This window comes from Nelumbo lutea, chromosome 1 (genome assembly GCF_056320005.1).
Source record: "Nelumbo lutea isolate HS-2025 chromosome 1, American lotus-T2T, whole genome shotgun sequence".
Classification (NCBI taxonomy): domain Eukaryota; kingdom Viridiplantae; phylum Streptophyta; class Magnoliopsida; order Proteales; family Nelumbonaceae; genus Nelumbo; species Nelumbo lutea.
Genome location: NC_142684.1, coordinates 182,370,537 through 182,395,807, shown reverse-complemented (window position 1 = coordinate 182,395,807; position 25,271 = coordinate 182,370,537). Strand labels below are relative to the sequence as shown.

The window sequence follows — 25,271 nt, the reverse complement described above, 5'->3', positions numbered from 1 at the left end:
CAACTCCGAACTCCTGTCCACTAAGAGATGCACCCTAAGTTGCATCCGTTCACTCAGCACATCCTCCCCGAAGTCCCTAGTCCCCACTCTCCAAGCCATTGAGAATGGCCATCCACCACTTTGTTCAAGAAAGAAATACCTCCTCTTCCAATCCGGTACCTTGGAAGAGAAGTCATGCAGCAATTTAGACCAAGGCTAGTGGGACAAGTAGTAGTTATACATTTCGGGAGTACTAGAGGGATTTCGCTTTATGTGGCATATGTCGGTGAAGGTCTTGAGATCTAGGGGGAAGCCACAAAAGGAGATGGTGCCAACAAGAGTCCTAATAGAATTGGGGTAAAACTAATCTAGGCTACATTGTAGTAGTCCAGCAACCTCGAGAATAAGAGGGTGAAGGGGGATCCAAAGACCCACTTTCAAGGCCTCCTCAAAGATAGTGATCTCATCATCATCATGCTCCCATGGGAACACCCAAGGGAAAGGGAATATCCGAACTGGTCTAATATCCTATAACGGTCTACAAGCTCGTAAACATCCTCAACAGCCAATTCGGTGGGACCGAACTCAAATTTATTTTTGGGACGATGACGGGAGGATGAGGCTCCCATGTTGGAACCTCGCCATTCCTGGGACAAGAACCCCTCCTCAATCTGGTAGGATGGATCCCTCTCTTCCCCAGACTCGACACCTAACATGATAAAAACAAAAAACAAATCAAGGGAAGATGACTCACCTAGAATGAATAGACCGGCCTCGTCGACTAAACCGATGACTTCGACAATGCCAAGCTCCGCGACCTCACTATGCACTAGAACTCCAAGGTTAGGGACGAGTGAAATGGTCCCTTAAGGGTCCTATTTATAGATAGTTGAACTGAACTACGAACGGTTGAGATATGTTAGATCCAATGGTTCGCAAGGACGCAACGGTTCGTATTCTGAGGCAAAATTAGTTTAGCGTATTTTTTACATCCACGCAAACTAATGGTTGTGTGGGGTCCACGCATCCCCAAAATGCTACCTCATGCCTAGGCCAGACCAATCAAACCAACCCTATCCCGAGCCATTGGTCGAACCATGACCGAGGACTAAACTTGGACCAAATCACCTTGGGTTAATACTACTCCCTCATCGACTGATCGCATCAAACTCGGGAGTGGGGGCAATTGATGAAGGGTAATTTGGTCTTTCAATGATATCACAACACATGGCATTGCAAAACAGTAGGGCAACATCTCGACACCACGTAAGTAGACCCCGAGAGCACTTTGAACACTTCACAACTACCTCGGCACCACCCCGATAAGCTGAACTGCGAACAGTTAGGCAAGACCACAAATCGACGTAAGCGGCAACCTACTTCCACAGATCTGACCCAACTCCGGTTAATGACATGATTGACGTTACCCACTTACATAGAGTCCACCTCCGAACCAAACGGGTCAGAGATCCCATACGCATTTCGTGAGGCTCATGGCAGTTCACCTACATAAAGGCCTCACCTCCAACCGCACAAGGTACACGCAATTTAGCTCTCACAATTCTCTAGCTCTCTTGCTTTCTTGCAAATAATTACCAGTTCGCTGACTTAAGCATCAAAGTGCCCACCTCAAGTCAAGCTACCCGAACACTCTGATAATCACTTTCTTATAGCTCGACTAGGCTACCTACTCAGTCCGACGTCCAAACTGTCTGCCAGTAGGGAGCACCAAATCGCGCATCATCAAGTTTCTTAATGTTCTGAATGCTCTAAATTAACTAGAACCTTTTATCTTAAACTTTCATAGAAGTGTATACAGTTCATAAATGAACAAATAAAGAAAAAGAAACACTAAAAATGTGGTAAACCCAGGTGGGGGAAGCATAGCAGTTAGCAGAAACCACATGAAGCAAGCAACAATCTAATAAATGCATGGAAAATTGAGCCCAAAACTCTCAATGGAACATGAAAACCACCACAAACAAGGGAATAGGAAGATGAGTGAATGGAGAAAAACTAGCCAGAATTGCTATATATGTGAAACAATTAGGTTCAAAACCACAGTCACATTTAACAATAAAAAGGAAAAAAATAAAGACAAATCTTCTCAAAAGGTCCAAAAGACTCTTCACCTTTCCCATGAACCTCATAACAAGAAATCACTAAAAACCACCAGTCTCAAACAATGTTTTAAAAGGCATGGAAGGCGTACGCCTCCAGGCGAGGTGCCTCCAAAATGCCCGGAAGTGCATGACAGAAGTGCCTAGACCATTAAGGCGTATGCCTCATGTATAGAGGCGTGGGCAGAGGCATACACTTCCAAGGAGGCGCGCGCTTGTGGCACGCCTTTGGAAAGAGGCTTACACCTCCCATGTGAGATGTATTTAAACATTTAACCGATTATTTGTTTTAATTTTTTTATGTTCTAATTGGTGGGGCCACAATTATATCATGGCCCCCATTGTATACAACTATTGGGGGAAACATCCCTCTTTCGAACCCAAACTTTAGGGCTCGAAAGAACTCTGAACTGTGAAACCTGCCGCTAAGTGCGAACTGCGAAGAACCTCTACTTTGTTCCAATGTTCAACCTGCAACTTCGAGTTCGAGAAATCTGGTCTGGTATGTGTTTTTTTTTTCTTTTCCTTTCTTCTTCTTCTTTCGCACTTTGCAACCTGCAAGGCTGCAACTTCTTTCTTTCTTTTGCACTTTGCAACCTGCAACTTCTTCTTCTTCAAGCAACCTGAAATTTCTCAGATGAGATCTTAGTTTTTTATTCTATTTTCAATTGCAATCGAACTATTGAAGAGAGGTTGCTGCTGGGCCAACCAAGTAACCGACCAACCTGGGCGGCTGTGAACCTGTGACAAATCTGCAACGGTTTTTTTTTCGGAAATAAGCTTCAATGGTTAGTAACCTAGTACTTAATAGTTATGTTCTTCATTTCTGTATTCTGTTGTTTCTTTGTTTATTTGTTTCTTTTTTTTTCTTGATTTTAGTAGTTTTGTTTCAGCCTTCTTGAACAAATCTGCATGAATAAATTATGTAATTTGTTGATTCTGTTCTTCCTATTTTTTTCTTTTCTTTTTTTTTTTTTTTGAACACATCCAAATAGGCCAAGAGGCCCAAGACCCAACTGTTGGCTGTAGCTTCATCAATTCAGCCATTTATTGATTTTGCTTCTTTTGAATTTGATAAATGATTTATTGATTTTTCTTGTGAATTGTAGAAACTGAATGCTTATAGTCTTATAGAAAGTAGAAATCTGAATTAAATGATAGAAATTATAATTTGTGAATTTTAACTAATACTCTTTTTTTATTTAATTAGGTACTGCAATTTGACATTTTGATCTCTTTGATCCCTATTTCATCAAGAACCTAGAATGTCTAGAAAGGATTTTGCTTGGGAATAAGTTAAAGAAGAGGATGGGAAAAATATTACATTTACTGTGCATTTTGTAGTAAATTGTGCACAGGAGGCATAAACTGATTAAAACATCATTCGGCTGGTACTAGACATGGAATGAGTGTGTGCAAATAATTCCCTGAAGAGGTAAAATTAAGATGTCGAAATGCACTTACCAAATTTAAGGTGGAGAAAAAGAAGTCTGATTTTGTGGCTAGTGTTGGGAGGTTTAATTGTACACCTATGACTTCTCAACATGGGAGTTGTATAGCTCCTAATCCTAGATTTGAGGAGTCTATTGTGGGAAGTAGAAGTGGAAGCCAGAGTGGAAGTGGGACTCCAGTCACTCTACAATCATTTTCACCACGACCAACAGGCCCAATGGATCAATTTGTTTCATCTGAGCCACGCCAACAAACTTTAAGTTCATAATGGAAAAAAGATAAAAAAAAAAAAAAAAGATGTTGATAGGTCTACTGGAAGATGCTTTTATGCCAATGCATTGTCTTTTAACGTGACAAATAGTCCTTATTTCAAGAGTATGTGTGAGGCAATTGCAAATTTTGGTTTAGGTTATAAGCCTCCATCCATGCATGATCTTCGCACTAGGATCTTGAAAGAAGAAGTGGAGAATATAGATAAATTAATGGAGTATAGAAAATCATAGAAGGACTATAGTTGCACAATTATATCTAATGGATGGACTAATGGAAAAAATAGGTCCATTATCAATTTTCTTGTTAATAGTCCAAGTGAGACAATGTTTTTGAAATCTATTGATACATAGATTGTTGAAGTAGGAGAGGATAATGTGGTTCAAGTAATCACATATAATCATTCAAGTTATGTGCTTGCTAGAAAAAAAGTTGATGGAAAAGATGAAAAATTGTATTGGACTCCTTGTGCTGCACACAAGGTTCAAAGAATCGATATGATACGCATTTCAGTCGTATCATATCGGTACTTAGAAATGGTCGAAACATATATTTTTTTTTAGTTTTTTTTCAAAGTTTGGTTTTTTAGGAAACTTAAAATGGGTTTTTTATTGTTAAAAAAAATTGGGGGTCTGAAACACCTGGAAGCAGGCGTTTCGGACTGTATCGTTTTCAAAAGATACGATACGATACGCCCCGTATCAGGCGTATCGTATCGATACTTTGAACCATGGCTGCACATTGTATAGATTTAATGTTAAAGTCCATTGGGAAGATGAAAATTTTTAATGAAACAATTAAGAAGGCAAAGCAGATCACAAAATTTATTTACCGCCATGGATGGGTTTTAAACTTAATGAGAAGTTTCACAAAAAACCGAGAGCTTTTACATCCAGCAATTACTCGGTTTGCCACTGCTTACTTGACATTGCAAAGCATTTATAAATAGAAGCAACCTCTTCAATCAATGTTTGCTTCTGAAAAGTGGAATGGAAGCCATTGGAGTAAGCATCCTGAGGGTGTCAAGGCAAAACAAACTATAATGGTTGATAGCAGATTTTGGCCACAGGTGGCATTTTGTGTAAAGACCACTTTGCCAATTGTTGCAGTGTTGAGAGAAGTTGATTCTAAAGTAAGACCCTCAATGCCTTATTTATATGAAATGATGGATTCAGCAAAAGAGTAAATTGTATTTGCTTGTAGTGGGATAAAGAGAAACCATATGCCTATTTGGAATAAGATTGATGAAAGATGGACCCCTCAACTTCATTTCCCCCTTCATGCAATAGGTTACTATTTAAACCCACAACTACACTATGAGCCAAATTTTTTGAATGATCGTGAAATAAGAGAGGGATTATTTGAATGCATGAAAAGGATGATTCCTGATAGGCATGAGCATGCCCTAGCAGATTGCCAATTGGATATGTATGATAAAGCACTAAGAGATTTTGGTTGTGACATGGCAATTGATACCAGGAAGAGGCGATCTCCTAGTAAGTGGTTTATTTGTTTGATAATTAGTATGCAACTATGCACAATTCTATTTTTGGATATTTTAAAGCTTTACTAATGTCTTGTTAGATGATATTTTTGTAGCTGATTGGTGGGCACGGTTTGGAACCCAAACACCAGAATTAACAAAATTTGCTATTCGAGTTATGAGTCTTACATGTAGTGCTTCCGGTTGTGAAAGAAACTGGAGCACCTTCGAGCAGGTTATTATTTATTTTCTTATTTATTTTTTTAGGTTTTTATGTAATAGTTGTGTTTTGTCAATGTTTTTAATAATATATATTTTGTCTTTGTACTAGATACACACAAAAAAGAGAAACAAATTGGAGCAACAAAGATTAAATGCTTTAGTTTTTGCGATATATAATATGAAGTTGAGGGAAAGAAACATGAAAAGGAGGGCATGTGCAAGTATTGATCCCATTTTGACACAACATGTGGAAGAGGATGATGAATGGACTACTGAAATTGAGAATCCAGTTCTTCCAACTAATCCTTCTTGGGTGGATAATGACTTTTTGGGCCTTGAAATTGTCACAGTTGAGGTGGTTGAAGATGCAGATACAAATTTAGTAGAGGTAACAGCCCCTACCAACAAAGAAGGATCAAGTGGAAGAAAGAGGGGCTCAAGTGATAGTGGCAACAAGACATTTGATCGTAGTAATCAAAAGGCTCAAGCTACTAAATCTCAAGGTAAGTAATAATTAGTGTATATTGATTGATTCTATTCTTCTAGTGATCCAATTAATTTTCTAGTTGAGGATTATTGAGTGAGGTGATAATTACAAATGGATTTTGTTTGTAGGGACAAGGAGAGGCAAGAGTGTTGAACTAAATTTGATTGATGAGGATGAAGATAATGAAATAGGGAGAAATGAACCATATGATGTGGATGCAACTCTTGAAGCAGATGATGATGCCTTTGTTATTCTAGAGGAAGATGATTTAAAGTCTTTTGACTGAGTTTCAGTCCTTAGAGTTTTTTGTTTTTTTTTTTTTTTGTGATCTATGTTGCATACTTGAATCAAGATTTGTATTTCACATTTTCACTATGTTATATTGTTAGTTGGTGTTGAAAAGTTGAGATTTAGAACTCAAATATTGATTGAAATTAAGTCATTTTAGTGTTATATATGTTTTTATGCTTAAAATATCTATTTTTTATTAATATACCCACCATAATTAAAAAAAAAATGCAAACTTGAGGCTTACGCCTCACGCCTCCAAGAAGTGGAACGCCTCACGCCACACCTCCACGTTTTAAAACACTGGTCTCAAACCACACATATTCCCAACATAGTCTTTAGAGTGGTGCCTAGGTGACAAGGCATTTTTCTGGAATCGCCTTGTACATTGCCATGGTGTTTCCATATGAGAGATGCAATAATTTAATGTATAGTGCAGTTAAACCATATCATATTGTATAAACAAGGTAAAGGGATGTAAAAGGACATCATAAAAAGACCAATTTTCAACTTAGAGAGCCAATAAAATAGGGTTTTCTTTAAATCCCCTTTAATTACTCCTTTCTATCTTTCTAATTGTGACCATGGTGTTTATGGAATGTAAAAGGACATCATAACAGTCCAATGTTCAACTTAGATAGCCAATAAAATGGGTTTCGTCTCAACTAGAATAAGGTGTCTGCCCTTTCTTTTTTTTCTCATTTCTCTATAATTAAAACACTATTACATTTTTTTCCTCCATATCAATTCCAAATCCTTTCATATGTTTGTTTTCTCCTATTTTCTCTACAATAAACACACTGGAATATTCTCTCTTCCATATCTCTATCACATTTAAAGAACCGGCACATTCTTTCATATATATGGGTCTGTGTCTACCAGACCTAGATGTTTTGGGTTCAGCCCCAGGGCTAAAAATTTATGGGCTGGACAGGCCAGCTATGAACAATCACCCCATTCCTAATCCTATTCAACTATATGTTTCTTGTGCTAGGTAGGGTAAGAAAACAGAACAAAGAAGAAATGGTTGCACTTGACTAATAGCAGATTCACTCAGCATTGATACAGCATAACATTTGGAGATGATTCATAAAAATACATACAGAGAAAACACGCCACTAAATAAAAAAAAAAAGAGCCAAGTGATACAAAATACAGCACATTCCTCCCATGGACAGAATATCACATTACCTTCAGAGTTTTACCAACAAACATTGCAATTGCCTTGACTGCCTGATCCTCGGCTTCATCTTGGGTTGAGTGGTGCAACTCCAGGTGCTTCTTTCCAATCCTGAAGGAGTGATCTCCACCATCAATCACATGCAAGTCATTGGCAGATTTCATCTTCTTTCGAACTACAGCAAGCTTATCTAGTGGACAGTTCCCATCTTTGCTACCCTTCATCAAACAAGCATATCATGCAAGTAGAAATAGATGAGAGAAGGAAAAGAAAATTAATTATTCAACTGCAGTGCTGTGTCATCCAATAAAATGAATGCTAGTAAGGAATAATAATTGTGCTAAAAAACACATTAGTATGTGAGGATGTCCTGTCAGCAACCCAGGGAAACACGAGGCACACATGCAGGTCTCCAAATGCAGTCTTAAATAACAGAGTGCATAGAAATCTTGGACTCCACGAGTCAGTTAATGATATTATTTTCTGATATACAAAGTTGTTGGTTTAGTGCATGTATCGTACATGAAGGATAAGAAGGTAATATACTATATGATCATAATCCAGTAAGGGCAGAATTCTGGTGTGTTGGATATTACATATTTTTCACTTTAAGTAAAGAAAGGGCAACCCTTTCTGTTACCACCGAACTGTATAGAACCTCCAGTAATGAGCAATCTACTTAGAAATCTAAGATTGTTCTCATTGGTACCACCACTTGGGAAGTGACCCTGGAGGAGTTCTGCAACCACCAAGCCATAGGGTATTGGCAGGAGGCATCATGGGATGGAAGCACCATTCACATGCATACACGCCAGAAAGACCTATCATAGGAAAACTATAGGGCATAATGGCTGCTTGTAGAACTTGAAAAAATGTACAAACAAACGTAACTTTTACCTGTACAAAGATGACAGGAATCTTGAGTTGCAACAATGTCTCATCTCGCAAAGTTCCATTTTTACCCTGGAACAAAATACAACACCGATAAGAACTAGGTATTTTACTAGTATCAGAGAAAGCCTACACAATGAGGAATACAGCATGCTGGGAGTAGGAAATAATCTACTCTCCACCCAAGAATCAGAAATTGGTCTTATTCCCACTGCATGAAGAGTTTGAACTATTATAGTTAAAATTTTTAGTGACATTTTGGGGAGCCATGTGATTGAAAAAACGGCCATGGTCACTATATTGGTTAACTGCATTTTATAACAATTCCCATTATTTGACAGTATGGGCAGGAATGAAGCCAGGGAAGTGAGGGAACACCCAAAATTATGGGAGGTCAAGTTGGGTTTATTTAAATGCCCTTCACAAATATAAATATAAATGTAAAATCTTATTATCACCCCAAAAAAAGTTTTCAAGAAAATTTAGTAGCCCCTTGGAAAAAAATAAATAAAATATTTATTTTCCCTAAGTTTTAAAAATGTATTAAACCTACTTGCATGGTTTCCCAGAAAAAAAAATAAAAAAAAAAATATTTTCCACTTGGCTCTTCTCATTATTAGGATCCCCAAAAATATGAAAGAAAATGAAATGTTTTTTCTTCTAATCTCTATTTAGGATTCCAATATCTCCCCACCCCTCTTTCCCTGCAGATTACAAATAAAATATAAAAGGAAAAAACAAACAAACATTCCTATTGAAGAAACCTAGTAACAAATTTAATTCAATTATTATCTACAAGTACTTTCCATCAAAAGAAAATTCAAGGTACATCTCCTTTAGGGGACGTTCTTTTTTTGTATTTGGAGAGGGGGAAAGTTGGTCAATGGGATTTTGGTTCCCATTGACCATTTATGCTTTATGTGGGGACCAGGGAAAGTTTATTTTCTTGGGTATCACTTACCTAAGTGATACCAATCTCCTAGGTGGGTAAATAGCTTTCTCACATGGGGGAAAGTTGCCAACACTTGAATGGGACAAAATGCCCCTTTTAATAACGGATTTCTATGGCTCAAATGGGCATTGCCTTACTTACCCGGGAAATAAAAGAACATGGGTAAATGCACTTACCTGGATAAGTGTTTCCCAGGAAAAACTTACCCAGGTAATTGCATTTACCCAGGTAAGTAACTTACCAAAAAGTGAACGGGGCCTTAGCGTCTAATCAAATCAATCCAGAAGAAGAAATAATCCTTGTAGGGGTGTAATTGCACATCTGAGAATTTCCATCAAGGCATAAAAGATGGACGCTGCAGTATTCCCTTCCTCCCCGTGGATGTATCCTCTGTAAGAAATGCTTACAAAACTACTCATCATTTGCTTGCCTTTTACTCCTTTTTCACTAGTATTTAGGTGTATTTTTCTCTCCTTGGAGTTAGGGGGAATCCACCAGCAGAGATATACAGTCTTTTTAAGACCTCTTTTTACAGTCCCTTTAGGGAGAATCTAAAATGTGGTTGACAGTAGGGAAATGTCAACTCCAGCACAAGGTAATATGTTCCTTGTATGTTATCCCAATGTACAGTCTCTTGTTGCACATGGGTGCTGCTTTTTGTTAATGAACTTATACTTTATCTTTTTCAAAAAGAAAAAAAAAAGTTCTACTAAGGTATTGCTCCAAGATTATTTGGTGAGAAATTTGAAGGCAAACTACATGAGGTAGAAATGTTTTGGTAAACATTGATTTTCTATATTAAGATATTAAAATATATGGCGTAGGTTTTCAGTTCCACGACATGTTCATACTTGATAATCCTTGTATCAACCATGGCTGATGAAAAATAGCATAGCTAGAACACCAAAAACACAAAAGAAAAATCACATTAGAAGTCTCCTGGATGATTAATTGCAAACCTTCAAGGGGTAGCCCAAGCAAACTACTGCTGAAGCATTGATGTCTTCATTACATGCTACCATGCAGCTCACTCTGCAAATAAAACCAAGAGACGGATAGAAAGCGACACAAAATAATGTATTAAAACTTTAAAAGCACAGTCAGCATACAGGATCCCTTCAGCTGCAGCATTGTAAATGGCAAGATGGCTAATACCTTGAGCCCATTGATTTTCCTGCCAAAATCAGCGGATGGTTGGGATGTTTTGACACAGCCTTTTTTACAACATCCAAGTGATAGTCAACTAATTCCTCTGCCTTAGGAGGAGGTGTCTTCCATTTCGCGCCATGGATATCTGCCACAAGTTTATAACAGAAAGATAGCAATCTCCAACATAAGCCCTTCTGATGTATAAGTATACTAAATTATACTACTAAACATGACATACTTGGTTTGGGGAATACAGTTCAACCCTAAGGCTGGTAAAAAACAAAAATTAAAAAACAAAAGCAAACATACACAGAAAAAGATTCTAAAACAAACTAAAATAGATGTTTATAGGTAAATAAACTCACAAGGGTAGTCAAAAGTAATTACTTCGACAGCATGCAACGCCTTACGTAGCATGTTCCTCCATCTGCATAGATGACGCTATTTCTTAGCTTGAGAATTAAATACTGAGGATGAAAATTACAACCAAATGACGCTATTTCTTCGACTGAATTCAATATCCATTTTTCCACGACTGAAGTTTCATTAAAAAAACAAAGAGCTAACATACTACAGGCGTAAAAACGATATCTAGTTTGACCAATACAATCCGACTAATAGTAAATCCATTTGATAGTGAACCGGTGGAGAGAAAGAATAAATACTTTATCATAAAATCTGAAGTGGAGGGAGATCCACAGCTGTGAGCGAAGACCACGATAGGCGAGCTCTTTTGTAGATAAGCGTCGATTGAATCGTTTTCACTCTGGCTTTTACGGCGGCGTTTTGTCGGAGAAGACGCCATGGAATCCAGAAAAAGAAGTTTCAGAAGTGCGCTTCTCTTTCTGCGCAAAACCCTGAAAACCTAGTGGCGAACCGGCGATTCAAGTTTAACAGACTACGATGGTAAACCGGCGATTCAATAACACACAGGGATCGACTATGATACAGAGAAGAGTCAAGGGCGGCGGTAGGGCTGTCAATGCTTCAATGGACTTGGAAGTCCAGTAACTGATTCGACTCCGAATCCGATTTATTCCGGATTAGATAAGTTATCACAAGATCCTTTTTTTGTATTCGGTGCCATGCATCATTGATAACCCCCAAAGTGCTGGCTGCGGGATTCAATTCCGCGTTAATGCTGGAATATATACTATAATTATGTATTTATAGATATTATGAATAATTATATAATGTTTATAAGTGATAAATATATTTCTATGACTTGTAATTGGGAAATTTAATTTTTATATTTATATTATATATATTAAAAAATAGATCTTTTGAAATTTCTTTATTTTTTAGGGAAATTGTCTTAAATTCACCATGAGTTTTAAGCATTTTTTTAATTTACGGTAACTTTTCATCAAGTTTAAAACTCACCATGTCACTAACTTTACGTTAAACAGACTAACGGGAGTTAATATATTACCATTTTACCCTTCATAGAAAAATATAAAATATGTACCTATATATTTTAATATTTTAACTACAAAAACATGAAAAAATGAAAATGTTGAAAAAATATTTTCAAATATAAAATACATAAAAACACGTAAATTACGAAAAATATAAAAAAAACTATAGAAATTGAAAAACAAAATTAGAAAATAAGAATTGTAGAAAAATGCCTAGAATTATAGAAAAAATAAAGAAATTGCAAATAAATAACAAAAAATACAGAAAATTTTATAGATTATATAAAATAGAAAATGGAAAAAAAAAAACAAAATTTATGAAAAAAACATTTGAAATTATAACAAAACACTAAATTTGCAAAAAAAAAAAAATGAAAACTGAAAAAGACAAAAAAAAACTCAAAAAATATAAAGATTGGATAAAAACAGAAATCGCAAATATACATAAGATGTTAAAAATTCAAAAATTATATATTATAGAAAAAAGTAAAAAACTGTACAAAACACAAGAAAGTGATAAAATTTTCAAAAAGATAATAAAAACCTACACAAAAATACATAAAATGATAAAAATATATATTAAAAATGATATTTTTAAACTATATAATTAAAAAAATAAAAATTACAAACAAACTAATAAAATGATAAAAATTTTCAAAAAAAAAAGTAGACATTGAATCCAAAGATTATTACAACAAATTTTCAAAAAAATATTTCAGACAATCAAATAAAAATTTACAATTTTTTTTTTGCATAAATTTGTAGAACCCTCGATGGGGATTTACATTCCAGATTCAAAAGAATGCATTGCAAATGTTTCATAACATCGTCTTCTTTCAAATCTTCAAACCAATAGATCTACAAATAGTAGATTTGTGCAGTAGCGACCTTCAAACGAGAGAGAGAGAGAGAGGGGGTGCAATGGCTATCTTCAAGATCTAAGTGAGAGAGAAGGCGCTACAACGACGACAAGATCCAAAGAGGTTGGTATGATGACAACAAGATCTGAGCAAGAGAGAGGGTGATGCAGCGACTACCTTCAAGATCTAAGCGAGAGTAGTTGGTGCAATGGCCAGATTTGAGCGAGAGAGGCAAAACATAGCAGCTAGAGAGAGAGAGAGAGAGAGAGAGAATTTCGATCTAACCCTAACCTAAATGACCCTTTTCCCCTAACTCACCATTCAAGGGTAATTTGGTCATGAAAATTGTTATTTATGCTGACATGGCCATTTCTGTTAAGAAACATTAACAATGCACTAACAGCAGGTGAGTGCATCAAGACCTATAGTCCAAATACCAAAACCAGCATGACCATTGACTAAAAAAGTTTCCATCTATCCAAGCTTGAGCAAAACATACATAAGGAGCATCATTGATAGCAATTAGGGTTCTAGCAATACTTAGTACCCTTGTCGAGGGATCTTTAGTGCTTTCGACTAGTGCATGTCTTGCAATATCTTGGAAGCATAACCAAGGACTTCATCTGAGTTAAAAGAAACTAGGGGTGCAATTGAGCCAATGGTTTGACTATAACATTATTAGGCTTGAGTTTAAGTTCAAGTTTGATTCAAACTTTATTTTATGGATCAAGTTTGGTCCAATTAAATATTTGATGAGTCTGAGTTTGGCTCGAAAGCTTGAAAATGAATATACTTTTAATATATCTTTATATTATACTAGCGGGGAACCCCCCTGTAAGTCAAGACACTACTCCATCCCCGCCCAAATCCCTAGTGGTAGGACGAGTTTGGGGTGAGGTACCGATTCCCTGTTGAGGATGGGGAATCCCCAAATTTTCCCCACCCTGAGGCAACCTCCTAAAAAAATCTAATTTATTGATATTTTACAAATAGGATTATGAGAATTTGGGGGTATTTTAAGAATTGGATTGTGACAATTTGGGGGTGTTTTATAAATGAAATCATGGGATCCTAGGATAGTAAAAATATGAGGGAAATTTACACATATTTCAAAGATCAATATTAAATCTACAGACATTTTACTAATTTATCATTGGGTTCAGGGAATTATATGCAAACCCCATCCCTAATTTAGGGCAAAAATATTTTCCATGTCCTTCACCCCGTCTCTACCCCGTCCCCTTTTAAGATTTGAGAAAATTTACTCCATTTGAGGTGGGGCAGAGTAGGGCTCCAGTTTTATAGGGAAAATTGCCATCCCTATAATTCTAATAATTTTCTATAACTAATTAACTAATAGTAAATTAAATAACAATAAATTATAATATTTTATGATAATTTCCAAAAAATTATTGAAAATTGTTGTTGATTAGTAGTAATGTATAGTAAATTATTTACAATACATTAAGCCTAAATTATTTATTATTAATCAAAGTAAATATAATTATCGTAAATTACATTGTTTTTAATTAAAAGTAAACCATTTGTTGTCAATTAATGTAAAACCAGGTATGATTGAAGTCAACCAAGTGGTCTAGATCAGTTTGGATAGACTTAATAATTTTCCTAAATTATTTAATAATTATTTATTGAAATAATAATAATAACAATGGACTGTTATTTAAATAATTATGGAATAATTTCTGATAGATTAATTTCCAAATTTAATTTTCCTAAATTGTATAATAATTATTTAGTTAAATAATAATGGATTATTATTTAAATAGTTCTGGAGAATTTTTCATATATTAATTTCTTAATTTTTTAATTACTCATTTATAAAATAATTATGGATTATTAGTTAAAGAGTTTCCCTAAATTATTTGATAATTGTTACCTACAATTATTGATTTTATAGAAATTAGTAAATTACATTAATTAGTAATATCTTTTATCAATAAATTATTATTGTAAAAATTTAATGAAAATTTATTAAATTACAATGATTAATGTAAAATACACTAAACGTTGAAATTCTAAACATTAGTAATAACACAAAATTATTAAATAGTGGATTGTTTATTTATTTTTGGTAGATTATTAAATTATTTAATATTCATTAAATAATGGATTATTTCTGAAATAACTATTTCATAATTTTTGGTAGAATACTTTCCAAATTTTTTTAATAATTTTCATAATTGATGGATTATTTAGCAATAGATTATTATTTAAGAATATATTATTTAACAATAATGGAAGATGCCATGAATATATAGGAAACATCAAGTTCCCCTTGTTTCCCTCTCTTTTCTTGAAATCACATTTATAGATATAAATATTGTTTGATTTGGAAAACCAAATCTTAATAAATTATGGACCTATTTTTATGGGAGAGTGGAGAGAATAGAAGTGAAGGAGAGGACAAAACATATATTGAGCTAATTAAGGACAGAAGTTAGGTTGTTATAAAACGTGAGAGACATGAGTTTTGGGGGGAGAGAGAGAACCCAATGAGAAAGGAGAGGAGTGAAGAGAAAGGGTGTTGAGATGGCAAATTGGGAGTGGTGGGAAGGGGGAGAGGAGAAAGAGTCAAGGAGAATGAAGGATTGTGGTAATGGAGTAAGGAGAAGCAAGGTGACATGGACCATCTTGCTATATATATAGAACAATTGATAGATATAGAATATAAAAAATATATAGTTCATAAAATATATTAGAAATTATATTTTTATAATGTATGTATGTGCTAATCAAGCTAGGATCACGATCTTTCAAGCTGAACTTTTTATTGGTCAAGCTCGAATTCAAATAGCTAATGGAGTTTACCTCGACATTCAAACTTGAACCCAAATTATTCGATTAGAGTACAATTCAGTTGCAACCCAAAAAAAATAGACTTATTTCAAAGGTTTTAATATTTCTTGTAATCCAAATAAATAAAAAATAAAGATAAATAAAGAACATGTATTTTTAGAATCTTCTTTACTAATAGAAGAATTTCTTGCCAACCTGTGGTTCAATCTTCAATAGATTCAAGAGTATTTGAGTTTAGTCACCACCCTAAAGAGAGGCAAACCAAATGAGCTTAACTTTTGAACAATAGAGCAGAGCATGAGATATGGCCTTGTTTCTAAACGGTATAGATGGTAAAGGCCATCTAGACCCTGGATTCTTTTGGAAAGACCCTCCTTAATAAGAAGACCATTATGAAGATATTTATAAAGGAATAACTTGATTTTTTTTTGGCACAACTAGGCCATGTTTGGTTCAATTCTCATTCTTACCCAAGATGAAATTCTAAAATGGACAAGAATGAGTAAAAATAGGCAGAATGAGAAAATATTGCCATGAACCACACGCTTTTTTTTCCTAAAAATGAATTATTTTCAAACTAAGGCTCCATTTGGTTTGTGGGAATAGGAGTCTGGAATCAGAATTGAAATGGGTTATTTCGATTCCAACTGTTTGGTTGGGTGGAATTAGAATCCCATTCCCATTCGTGCTGGAATGTCATTCCCCCACTTGAGGGAATGGCCATTCCCTACCCCTCCCTTGGGAATGAAATCCCATTCCTACTTATTCCAATTCTCATTCTCATTTCTGTTTGAACCAAACAAACTATGGGAATAGACCATTCCCATTCCGATTTCGAAGGATTCCCATTCCCATTCCAATTATGATTTCGATTCCAACTGTGAACCAAACAGACCCTAAGTACTTTTTGCAAAAGTGCTTTTATAAAAGTAATTTCATAAAATTACATTCATAAAGTACTTTCATAAAAGTACTTTCATAAAGTGCTTAAATAAAAGTGTTTTTGTAAAAGTATTTTTATTATAAATATGCTTTAATGTAAAAGTACTTTTATAAAAGTGTTTCGTAAAAGTGTCTCTTAAAAAGTGCTTCCATAAAAGTACTTTTATAAAAATGATTTTGCAAAAGTAACATCTATGGCAATAGTTTTATAGGCAAAGTTTCCTCAAAGAATGAAAATGAGCAAGATGGGACATGATTATTTTTCATGCTGCAAGCTACTCAATTTTTGTACTATGGGGCTGATTTTTCATTCTAAAAAGAATGTAGCCATGACAAGAATTTTGTAACCAAACACTAACGTTGGTTAGTGTCTCATTCTTGCCTAGAATGAGACAGAGCAATGAACCAAACATTGCCCTAGTTGCCATAACAACTTTTAGACCATTCCAGCTGCATCTTATATTTATTTACTTATTAAACTTTCATTATTCACAGATACACACTTGGCCTTGTCTCAATTGGGTTTCTGTTTTTTTCTCATAATTTGTTGTTTCTTTATTTGTGTTCTCAGACAATGCCCAACTCAATTTCCAGGTAGATTCAGACACCCTTTTTCATTATTCACAGATACACACTTGGCCTGTCTCACTTGGGTTTCTGTTTGCTAGTTTTTTCTTTTCCTTTTTTTTTTATCAAGTTGATGTTGTGAAGTTAGAGAAAGAGTTTTTGGGCTGGATCTTTCTTTCTGGGTATTAATGTAACCATAGATATCCAGATGATGGATTGCTTCTGTTTGAGTTGGGTGGTATGATGGATACTGACATGGGTCCCTCCAACTAATTAGGTCCTTTCTATGATCATCAGTCCAATTAATCTTTGATTGTTTCGCAAGATCTGATAGTGGGTATCCATCCATGCATCAACATAGTCTTGAGATCATTGTACTAGTACTATTCATAGTAAGATTGGAAATATATGTATATTAATGCCAATATTTGCATCAGATATTAAATGCTAAATGACAAGTTTTCTATTAATTTCTCAAGATGTTGTAGGTTAAGGACCGGATTCCTTGGTTCTAAAATAACCAGGTTGCCACTGTAGGCAAGGAATCTGCCATGGAATTCGTGGTCATGCCTTCTTTTGCTTTGAGAAATTGATTAATTGGTTTATTGGGGGGAACAAGACAATCTCTTGATATCATTTGAGGAAAGTGATGAACATGGAATAATAATAAAAAAAATAAAAATATTTCCACATTTGGAGTTCTCCAATTCCCAAGCAAAACCACTTGGCTTTTTAGACCAATCCGTGAGATTAGACTTCTCCACTAGGACCCATGTACCCCTTTTTTCTTTATTGACACTTCACTCTCACAATATTTAATTTCCTATTGTTCACTCTCACACTTCACTCTCAAAATCCATAAAAAATAATTTTACTAATAAACCCACGGTTAAATATCATCTCAACATGCTTTCTTTTTCATGATAACTGACTGCCTTAATCTTTTGTTTGTAATTTTATAAACCAACTTGTTTTATTTGCTCAGACTTTCCTTGATGATCTTATTAGCTTAACCTTAAGCGACGCCAAAGGGCTTATATATTTAAATTAGTTTGAGGAATCCTAATTTTATCCTTTTTTCACACAAAATTTTCTTTGATAGATGGATAAAGAACTTCTGATTGTAGTGGTCGGTGCTGCAACCATTGCAACTGCATTGACATTGACCATTCTACAAGAATGGATGGACTATGTGGATAGGGAGCCATCTGTCAATCGGGACTTAGAAAGACAAGATTTATTGGATCGACTATTTAGGGGAAGACCATTTGATTGTTATAATCAGTTGAGAATGGGGAAAGAATCATTCTATAAGCTTTGCAAAATTCTCCAAGAAATCGACCAATTGAATGACACGTTATGAAGTACCGTGGAGGAACAAATTGTTAGATTCCTACACATATTAGCATACAATGTTATGAATAGAACAATGGGATTCCATTTCAGTAAGTCTGGAAAGACTATGAATCGTCACCTTAACTTGGTCTAGATGCAGTTTTAAGTCTAGAAGATAGGTATTTAATCCAACCAAATGGTGCAGTAGTACCTCTTGAGATTAGAAACTAAGTTGACTTTTGGTCATACTTTAAGGTAACAAATACATTAAAATTTACATACATATAAATTATCTACACTATTTTTAAGCATTAAAAATTAAAATACACTATCAAAATGAAATGTTTCATAGGATTGTGTTGGGGCAATTGATGACACACATATACCTGTAAAGGTTCTTACTGTAGATGTACTTGATTTTGTAATCGTAAATGTTATCTCACACAAAATATTCTTGTTACATGTTCATTTGACCTATGTTTCACATATGTATTACTTGGATGGGAAGGTGTTGCATCAGATTCCCGCATGTTAACTAATGCACTAGTGAGAGAACATAAACTATATGTTCCTGCAAGTATTAATACAAATTAGTGTAGGCCATATAGATGTTGCACAAGTAGATGTGGGGGTTTGTTTCTAATCTTGTTCTTTATATATTTAATTAGGTAAATATTATCTTGTGTATGCTGGTTTTCTTTAAAGACTGGATTTTTAACATCGTATCGTAGCACAAGATGCCATCTGAAGGAATGGGGAACACATCAACATGAGAATCCAAAAGAATTGTTCAACCTCCGTCATGCATCACTTAGGAATGCAGTTGAACGAATCTTTAGTGTCCTTAAGATACGTTTCCCGATTTTGGTTTCTGAACAACATTACCTATTTAAAACTCAAGTGAGGATAGTATCTTCTTGTTGCATATTACATAACCATGTCATGGGAGTGAATTTATATGATCCGATCATGTCTAAAGATGACCAGGATGGAGGAGATGCAGACTTGGATGAACATGATGGAGATGAGTCAGATGATGGGATGGATACCCAAACACAAACATCTCAACCTTCCCAACACATCAGTAGAAATGAGCAATCTAGAGAAGGGAACCGACTCGGGGAGGAGATAGCTAACCAAATGTGGGCAAACTACAAAGTATCTCGGTCTAGGTACCGAAATTAGTTTTAGTTGTTTGTTTTTTATTATATGGGATCTTGCTCTGAACTTGTATTTTTAAGTGTACTCTACTCTTGTATTGATTTTAAACATTTTAATATTCATCATATGTATTGGTGGATTTAGTAGCTTATGTTATTGAATTTGTTATGTGTATTGTATTTGGTACCATGCATGTAATTGTGTGAAAGCGTGTCATGTTGTATTACATGTATGAAATGATTAATTGCTCTATGATTTTTTTATTTGAACTGGCAATGGACTCTGCACCTTCTCAAGATGACATTAGGTTGGTCAAACCTAACATGTCATGGACAACCTATTAATAGAGATCCTCATCGAGCAAGTGGACCTTGGAAACAAGGTTAACAAAAGTTTTAAGGCTCTAGCATATAATGTTGCTGCTAGAGCTATAAGCTTGACATTTGGGGTGGACTATACCTATAACAACATTCAAAACCGCTTAAAAACAATAAAGCAAAACTTCACTACTATATCAAACATCCTAAACTCAAGTGGTTTCTCATAGAATAACTTTACGAAGACAATAGAGGCAGAACCTAAAGTATGGGCTAAATACATCCTGGTAAGATTGATTTAGTATTGTTTAGTGTATAAATCTTGGCAATTTTTTATTGTAATGTGATGATGATATAATTAGTCATAACAAATGGCCAGGCGCACCCTAAGGCAAAACTGTTTAGAAGGAAGGCAATCCATAACTACGATCAACTTGCAATAGCCTGTGGTAATGATCAAGTAACTAGGACTGGAGCTATACTGCTAGGGAGGCACTTAGATGGGAGACAACCTCAATGACTCCAAATAACATGCAAACAATGTAGGAACCAGTGTATGAGGAGTTAGATGAGGGGGACAATGCCAGTGACTCTAACCTATAGGCTAGGCCACCAGAAGAGGGTAGATCTAGTGAAGGGAAGGGAGAAGCTCGTTGGGGACAAGAAAGACATATGCTAGCATTGTTTCTGATGAAGTGAAAACAATTGCCCATAGCATTTCGTCGCTAGCAAATGTAGTTGAGAAGAGTACATCTCTCTTAAAGAATGACCCAATTTTTGAGGATGTATATAACCTTGGGGGTGACAACCCGGAATTCCTCATTAAGGTGATAGACTTCTTATCTTAGTTAGAGAATAATGCAATAGTATTTTATGCCCTTAGGCCTCAATTGAGGAAAGCATGACTGAATATGAAACTTGCATTTGAATACTACATTGGATGTTGTCTTCTCTTTAGACATTGATAGACACTTGAACTAATTAGATATCCATTGCATCATTTTGTTATTGACTTTTATTGGGGTGCATTGGATATTATTTTTGAGATACTGAATGAACATATACAAAATAATTGAGATGCTATATAAACTTTTTATTGCGACTTATTATTCATAGGTTGTGAATGTATGATATGGGTCACAGGTTAACTAGCAAGTGTTTGGTGAAACCAAACATCTTGCAACTTGATTGATTAATGGATGATATAATTACATGTTTAGTTACAAGTTTAAATGCATTGGATTTAATCCAATGCAATTTGTGACTGTGATTTTTCTCTTTATATGGTGGTGCTTGGTTGTAAATGTATGATATGGGTCACAGGTTAATTAGCAAGTGTTTGGTGAAACCAAACATCTTGCAATTTTATTGATGATATATTTGCATGTTTGATGAGATATAGATTTACATCTGTATAGGTACTCATATGGCAAAATATTACATTGTGCTCAAAGGCCGTCAATCGGGAATCTATTTCACGTAGGCAGAGTGTAATGCCCAAGTGCATAGGTTTAGCAGAAAAACCTATCTAAATCAAAATGAATTTGAGCAGATTTGAGTTGAAACCAATCTAAATCAAAATGAATTTGAGCAGATTGGACAGTCTAAACATTAAATTGGACAAATCCAAATTGATCCAAAATATTCATTGAATTGAATTAGACCTGGTTTATTTATAATGGACTCACATTGGACTGGATCGAATTGGACCAAATCCACTCCAATTGACACCCCTGCACCGTGAGCAGCTGTAAATTGAGTCCGGAACTCTGAATTAGCTAAACTTGAGCTGTATTTTTGACGGTTTAAGCAATAATAACACCCCAAATCAGCCATAAATTGCATATGCCCCATAACCACTCAGCTTCCCTATTCACATGCATGGCTGACGTGTGACGTTAATATTGGTTAAACAGCCCAAAACGCAGCTATCAAGTTGATCTAATCCGTGATTCCTCGCGTAACAGCGACTGGTTGACTAGTTGATGTTTCTGCGTCACTATAGTCTGGCTAAGACTCTTCTCACTTCTCAGCCTCCCATATAAAATCTAACATTTCGCTGCAAATTAATTAAAACCCTACTTTAGGATTCTAGCCTCTAGGTTAGGGTTTCGTATACACAACATTCAGAAAACATATAAAAACTTGAATCTGAAGGCGATGATCTGATAGGGGCACCGGTCGGGTCAATCCCATGAGCTAGGTGATTCTACAAGGTCACCTATATGAGATTGTTAGCATTTTAACCATTAGATCAGTATCACAAGGAAAACATGGTTAGCTGTGGCTATCAAGAAAACACAAAATACAATGTTAAAAAGCGACAATTGTGCAGGATTAATAAATCAAAGCTCTTCGTTGGTTGAATTTAGAATCAATAATGCTGATGCTTGCTGGTTTTTTACTCCCACCACTGCACCATATATATATTATGTATGTGTGTACACTTAGACATCTGAACTTGAGTCGAGGAGATCCGATCCCTGTACAGACTTGACAGCCGAAATTATTGAACCGGAGGTTAAGGTTCCCCATCATGGACAAGGGGAGATGGTCATGAACAAGTTGCATGTGATGACAGCATCATACTATGACCTACATGTCAGCCTTTTTATCAAACTTTGTCGAAAAACAGAGATGATTCTACACATATCTATCACAAATATATATATATATATATATATATCATTCACACAAGAAGGAAAAAAGAGAATCTGCCTTCTATAATGGAATGCTTCAAACAGTTTACTTGGAATTCACCTTGTTATGCCTGTCTTTGTAAAGGAACTGATGTGATTGACACTGATATATACATCAAGTATCAACCCATTCGATTCAAACCCAAATTTATTGAGGCCCAAGAGATATTAATTAGTAGAGTAAAATATGATGCCTAATAGTCTTATATTAGCTCTGCAACAGAAGTTAGTAGAGAAGGCTATAACTGGGTCTGAAAGACCCATTGGACCTGATTAGACGCAAGGCTTCTGTGTGCACATCCAAGCTTCAAAAACTAGATATATGGTTTGAAAATGATGGTATGGAACAGATCCCCAAAACCAACCACCATCCCAGTTTTTCACCAACATTTACTACCTGCAGGCTGCGGACTTGTAGGCTGGAAGAAGCTTTAACAAACTCAAGACGCAAGTGCTCTTTATATAAATTAAACAACATATATAGTTACAAATCATCATGCCAACACATACCACCTCCCCGTCACGAGGAGTATGTGTAGCAGATTTACCTCTCTTCTTACATACACTAAGCAAGCTCTTGGTTCTTCTCTACAACCCTCACTCCCTTGGCAGATCTAAGCATGTTGGCCTGGTTTATAAAAGAAAACAAAGAGAAAGAAATCAAGGACAAGAAGAAAAATAAATCATTAGTTTTGTCAAGACTGGTAACAATGATACATTCAAACACGAGGAGGAGTTTATATATATATATATATATATATATATATATATATATATATATTATAAATCAAACAGCACATCAGTACTAAAAACATTACCTGATCATCAGTAATTTCTACGGCAAACCCATCAACAATAACCAACGAGAATCTCTTGTTATATGTCCCCGGTTCCAGCGTGGAAGCTAACAACTGATCGTGCTTGTTACTTAGATACAAATCAAGCTCGTAAGCCCCTTGTTTTGTTCTGTGTACAGAAACCAGAGAGAGAGAGAGAGTATTAGTGTATTAGCTAGACCTTAGTATTGGGAGAAGAACAAAAAGAAGATAGAAAAACAGAAGAGCAAACACAACAGAAACACACCGATCAGCTCGAAGACGCTCGTATTCCGGATCAAAGTTCATGAACACAAAGTACAGCTCGCTTGCTCTACTTCCCATCACCGGTTTCTTCCACTCCTCCGCCTTCTTCTTCGTTGGGTTTGTGTAGTATAATAATACTAATAATAGCTAGTAATAAACTATATATATACCAAGCATAAACAACAACACTAGATACGAATATGGTTTCTGGTATCTCAACCCATTGGTGCTATTTATACAGATGTCGACATCCACTGATGACTGAACTCTGCAATTAAGAACCCATTGATATTTCTAATTCTGAGACAAAACAAGCAGCATTGCTATATCATATATTATCCCAAATTGCCCATAAATTTATAAAATTTGCATAATTTACCCTTCCTTTGCTGTTTTTTGAAACAAAAAAATAGGACCACCATTCTCAATTTTCTTTGGGAGTTTTGTCTCCTAAACAATTCTTTTATTGTCAAATTAGCAGAGTTAATTCATCTCTTAAATGCATGACTTCACGCCTATGCTAAAACAGTGAAATATACAAATAATATATTTACTCAAAGTATACTTCTCACTAACCATATGGCACCAACTATATCAAATACCAGTAAACGCCCCAAATAAACCATAATTAATCCATTTTCTTAATCAATGTTCTAACCCCGATGAGAATCTAATCAAGCGGGTCAAAGTTGCAGTACATGATTCCATATATACAAAAACTATTTAATCATAGTCAAACCCCAAATTTCTAATCCACCACCACATGGGTACCCGGCACCACCCTTTAACCTTGGAAAACCAAATTAATAATCCATGATCAAATAAATTAAGACTCCGTTTGTTTCAGGATAAAATAGGTGAGAATTTTTTTTTTCAAGCTGAAAATTAGATAAAGAAACTGAGCCTCTGTTGGTTTAATTAAAGTTTGTGTTAGTTTCTGCGCGTGGACTATAGGTAGTCTGGGGTACCTAATCTCAAACATATATAAATATATCTTCAAAGTGATGGACGTATAGGTACGTAGGAAGAGTAAGCTTAAGTAATAAGGAATAGTTGATTAGTTAATTAATCAAAATGTTGATATTGGAGAAGACTGATTAATTGTTTATTTAGGTAAGCGGAGCGGAGAGCGTGGCGAGTGGGAAGGGGGGAAGGGGAGATGGGGAGGTGGGGAGAAGGGGTACAGGGTGTTTGATCAGCACAGATTTCCAAGCCGGACATGCGGATTTTTACCTTCACAAATCACATGAATCAAGTCGAGGGGTGGCTATGATTCGGGCGGGGACCATGAGCTGGATAGAGACGACTACGACTAATGGCCGGAGCTTGCAGTGGGTCCCTCGTCCCCGCAGCTGATGAAGTAGAGGAGGGTTCGTTGAAGATTCACGGTCCCAACGTGAGTGCAAGCTGTAACGCCAAGTACTGAAAGCCCATTTCATTTTGGGGAAAACGAGTGGAGACCCGTGCGATGTACGGGTTTTGTTAATTAACAATAAAACAATCAAGAATTATTATCATTACGGGCCTTAATTGACTCAATTTTTTAAAAAACGGGTCGCTGTATACCCGTTTATGGGAAACGGGTTTGACGTAAGCGAAT

At 35.5% G+C, this 25,271-nt stretch overlaps 2 protein-coding genes across 6 annotated transcripts in view; both read right to left on the bottom strand.

Annotated features, from left to right (window-relative positions):
• LOC148879657 (uncharacterized) overlaps positions 1-11,595 on the bottom strand; it is a 37,526-nt gene extending 25,931 nt beyond the window's left edge. For 3 of the 4 annotated variants that reach the window (XM_088961260.1, XM_088961261.1, XM_088961262.1), the window contains exons 1-6: positions 11,139-11,589; positions 10,839-10,900; positions 10,480-10,618; positions 10,284-10,356; positions 8,379-8,444; positions 7,493-7,699 (exon numbers count right to left, since the gene is read on the bottom strand). In XM_088961260.1, the coding sequence (XP_088817386.1) occupies positions 7,493-7,699; positions 8,379-8,444; positions 10,284-10,356; positions 10,480-10,618; positions 10,839-10,900; positions 11,139-11,278 (687 nt within the window). In that variant the 5' untranslated portion in view covers positions 11,279-11,589. Of the gene's footprint in view, positions 1-7,492; positions 7,700-8,378; positions 8,445-10,283; positions 10,357-10,479; positions 10,619-10,838; positions 10,901-11,138 lie in introns of all 4 variants that reach the window. The other variant, XM_088961259.1, reaches the window with a different exon arrangement.
• A 10,625-nt stretch (positions 11,596-22,220) lies between these two features.
• Positions 22,221-23,976, bottom strand: LOC148879656 (subtilisin-like protease SBT2.5). 2 transcript variants are annotated; one of them, XM_088961258.1, is made up of 4 exons: positions 23,673-23,974; positions 23,408-23,555; positions 23,138-23,217; positions 22,221-22,485 (listed from the first exon to the last, which is right to left on the bottom strand). In XM_088961258.1, exons 1-3 carry the CDS (start codon positions 23,747-23,749, stop codon positions 23,155-23,157), a joined length of 288 nt encoding a protein of 95 aa, XP_088817384.1. In that variant the 5' UTR covers positions 23,750-23,974; the 3' UTR covers positions 22,221-22,485; positions 23,138-23,154. The 2 variants fall into 2 exon arrangements, with proteins under 2 accessions (XP_088817384.1, XP_088817383.1); XM_088961257.1 differs by lacking the exon at positions 22,221-22,485 and having other exon boundaries at positions 23,020-23,217; positions 23,673-23,976.
• Between the last annotated feature and the right edge of the window lie 1,295 nt (positions 23,977-25,271).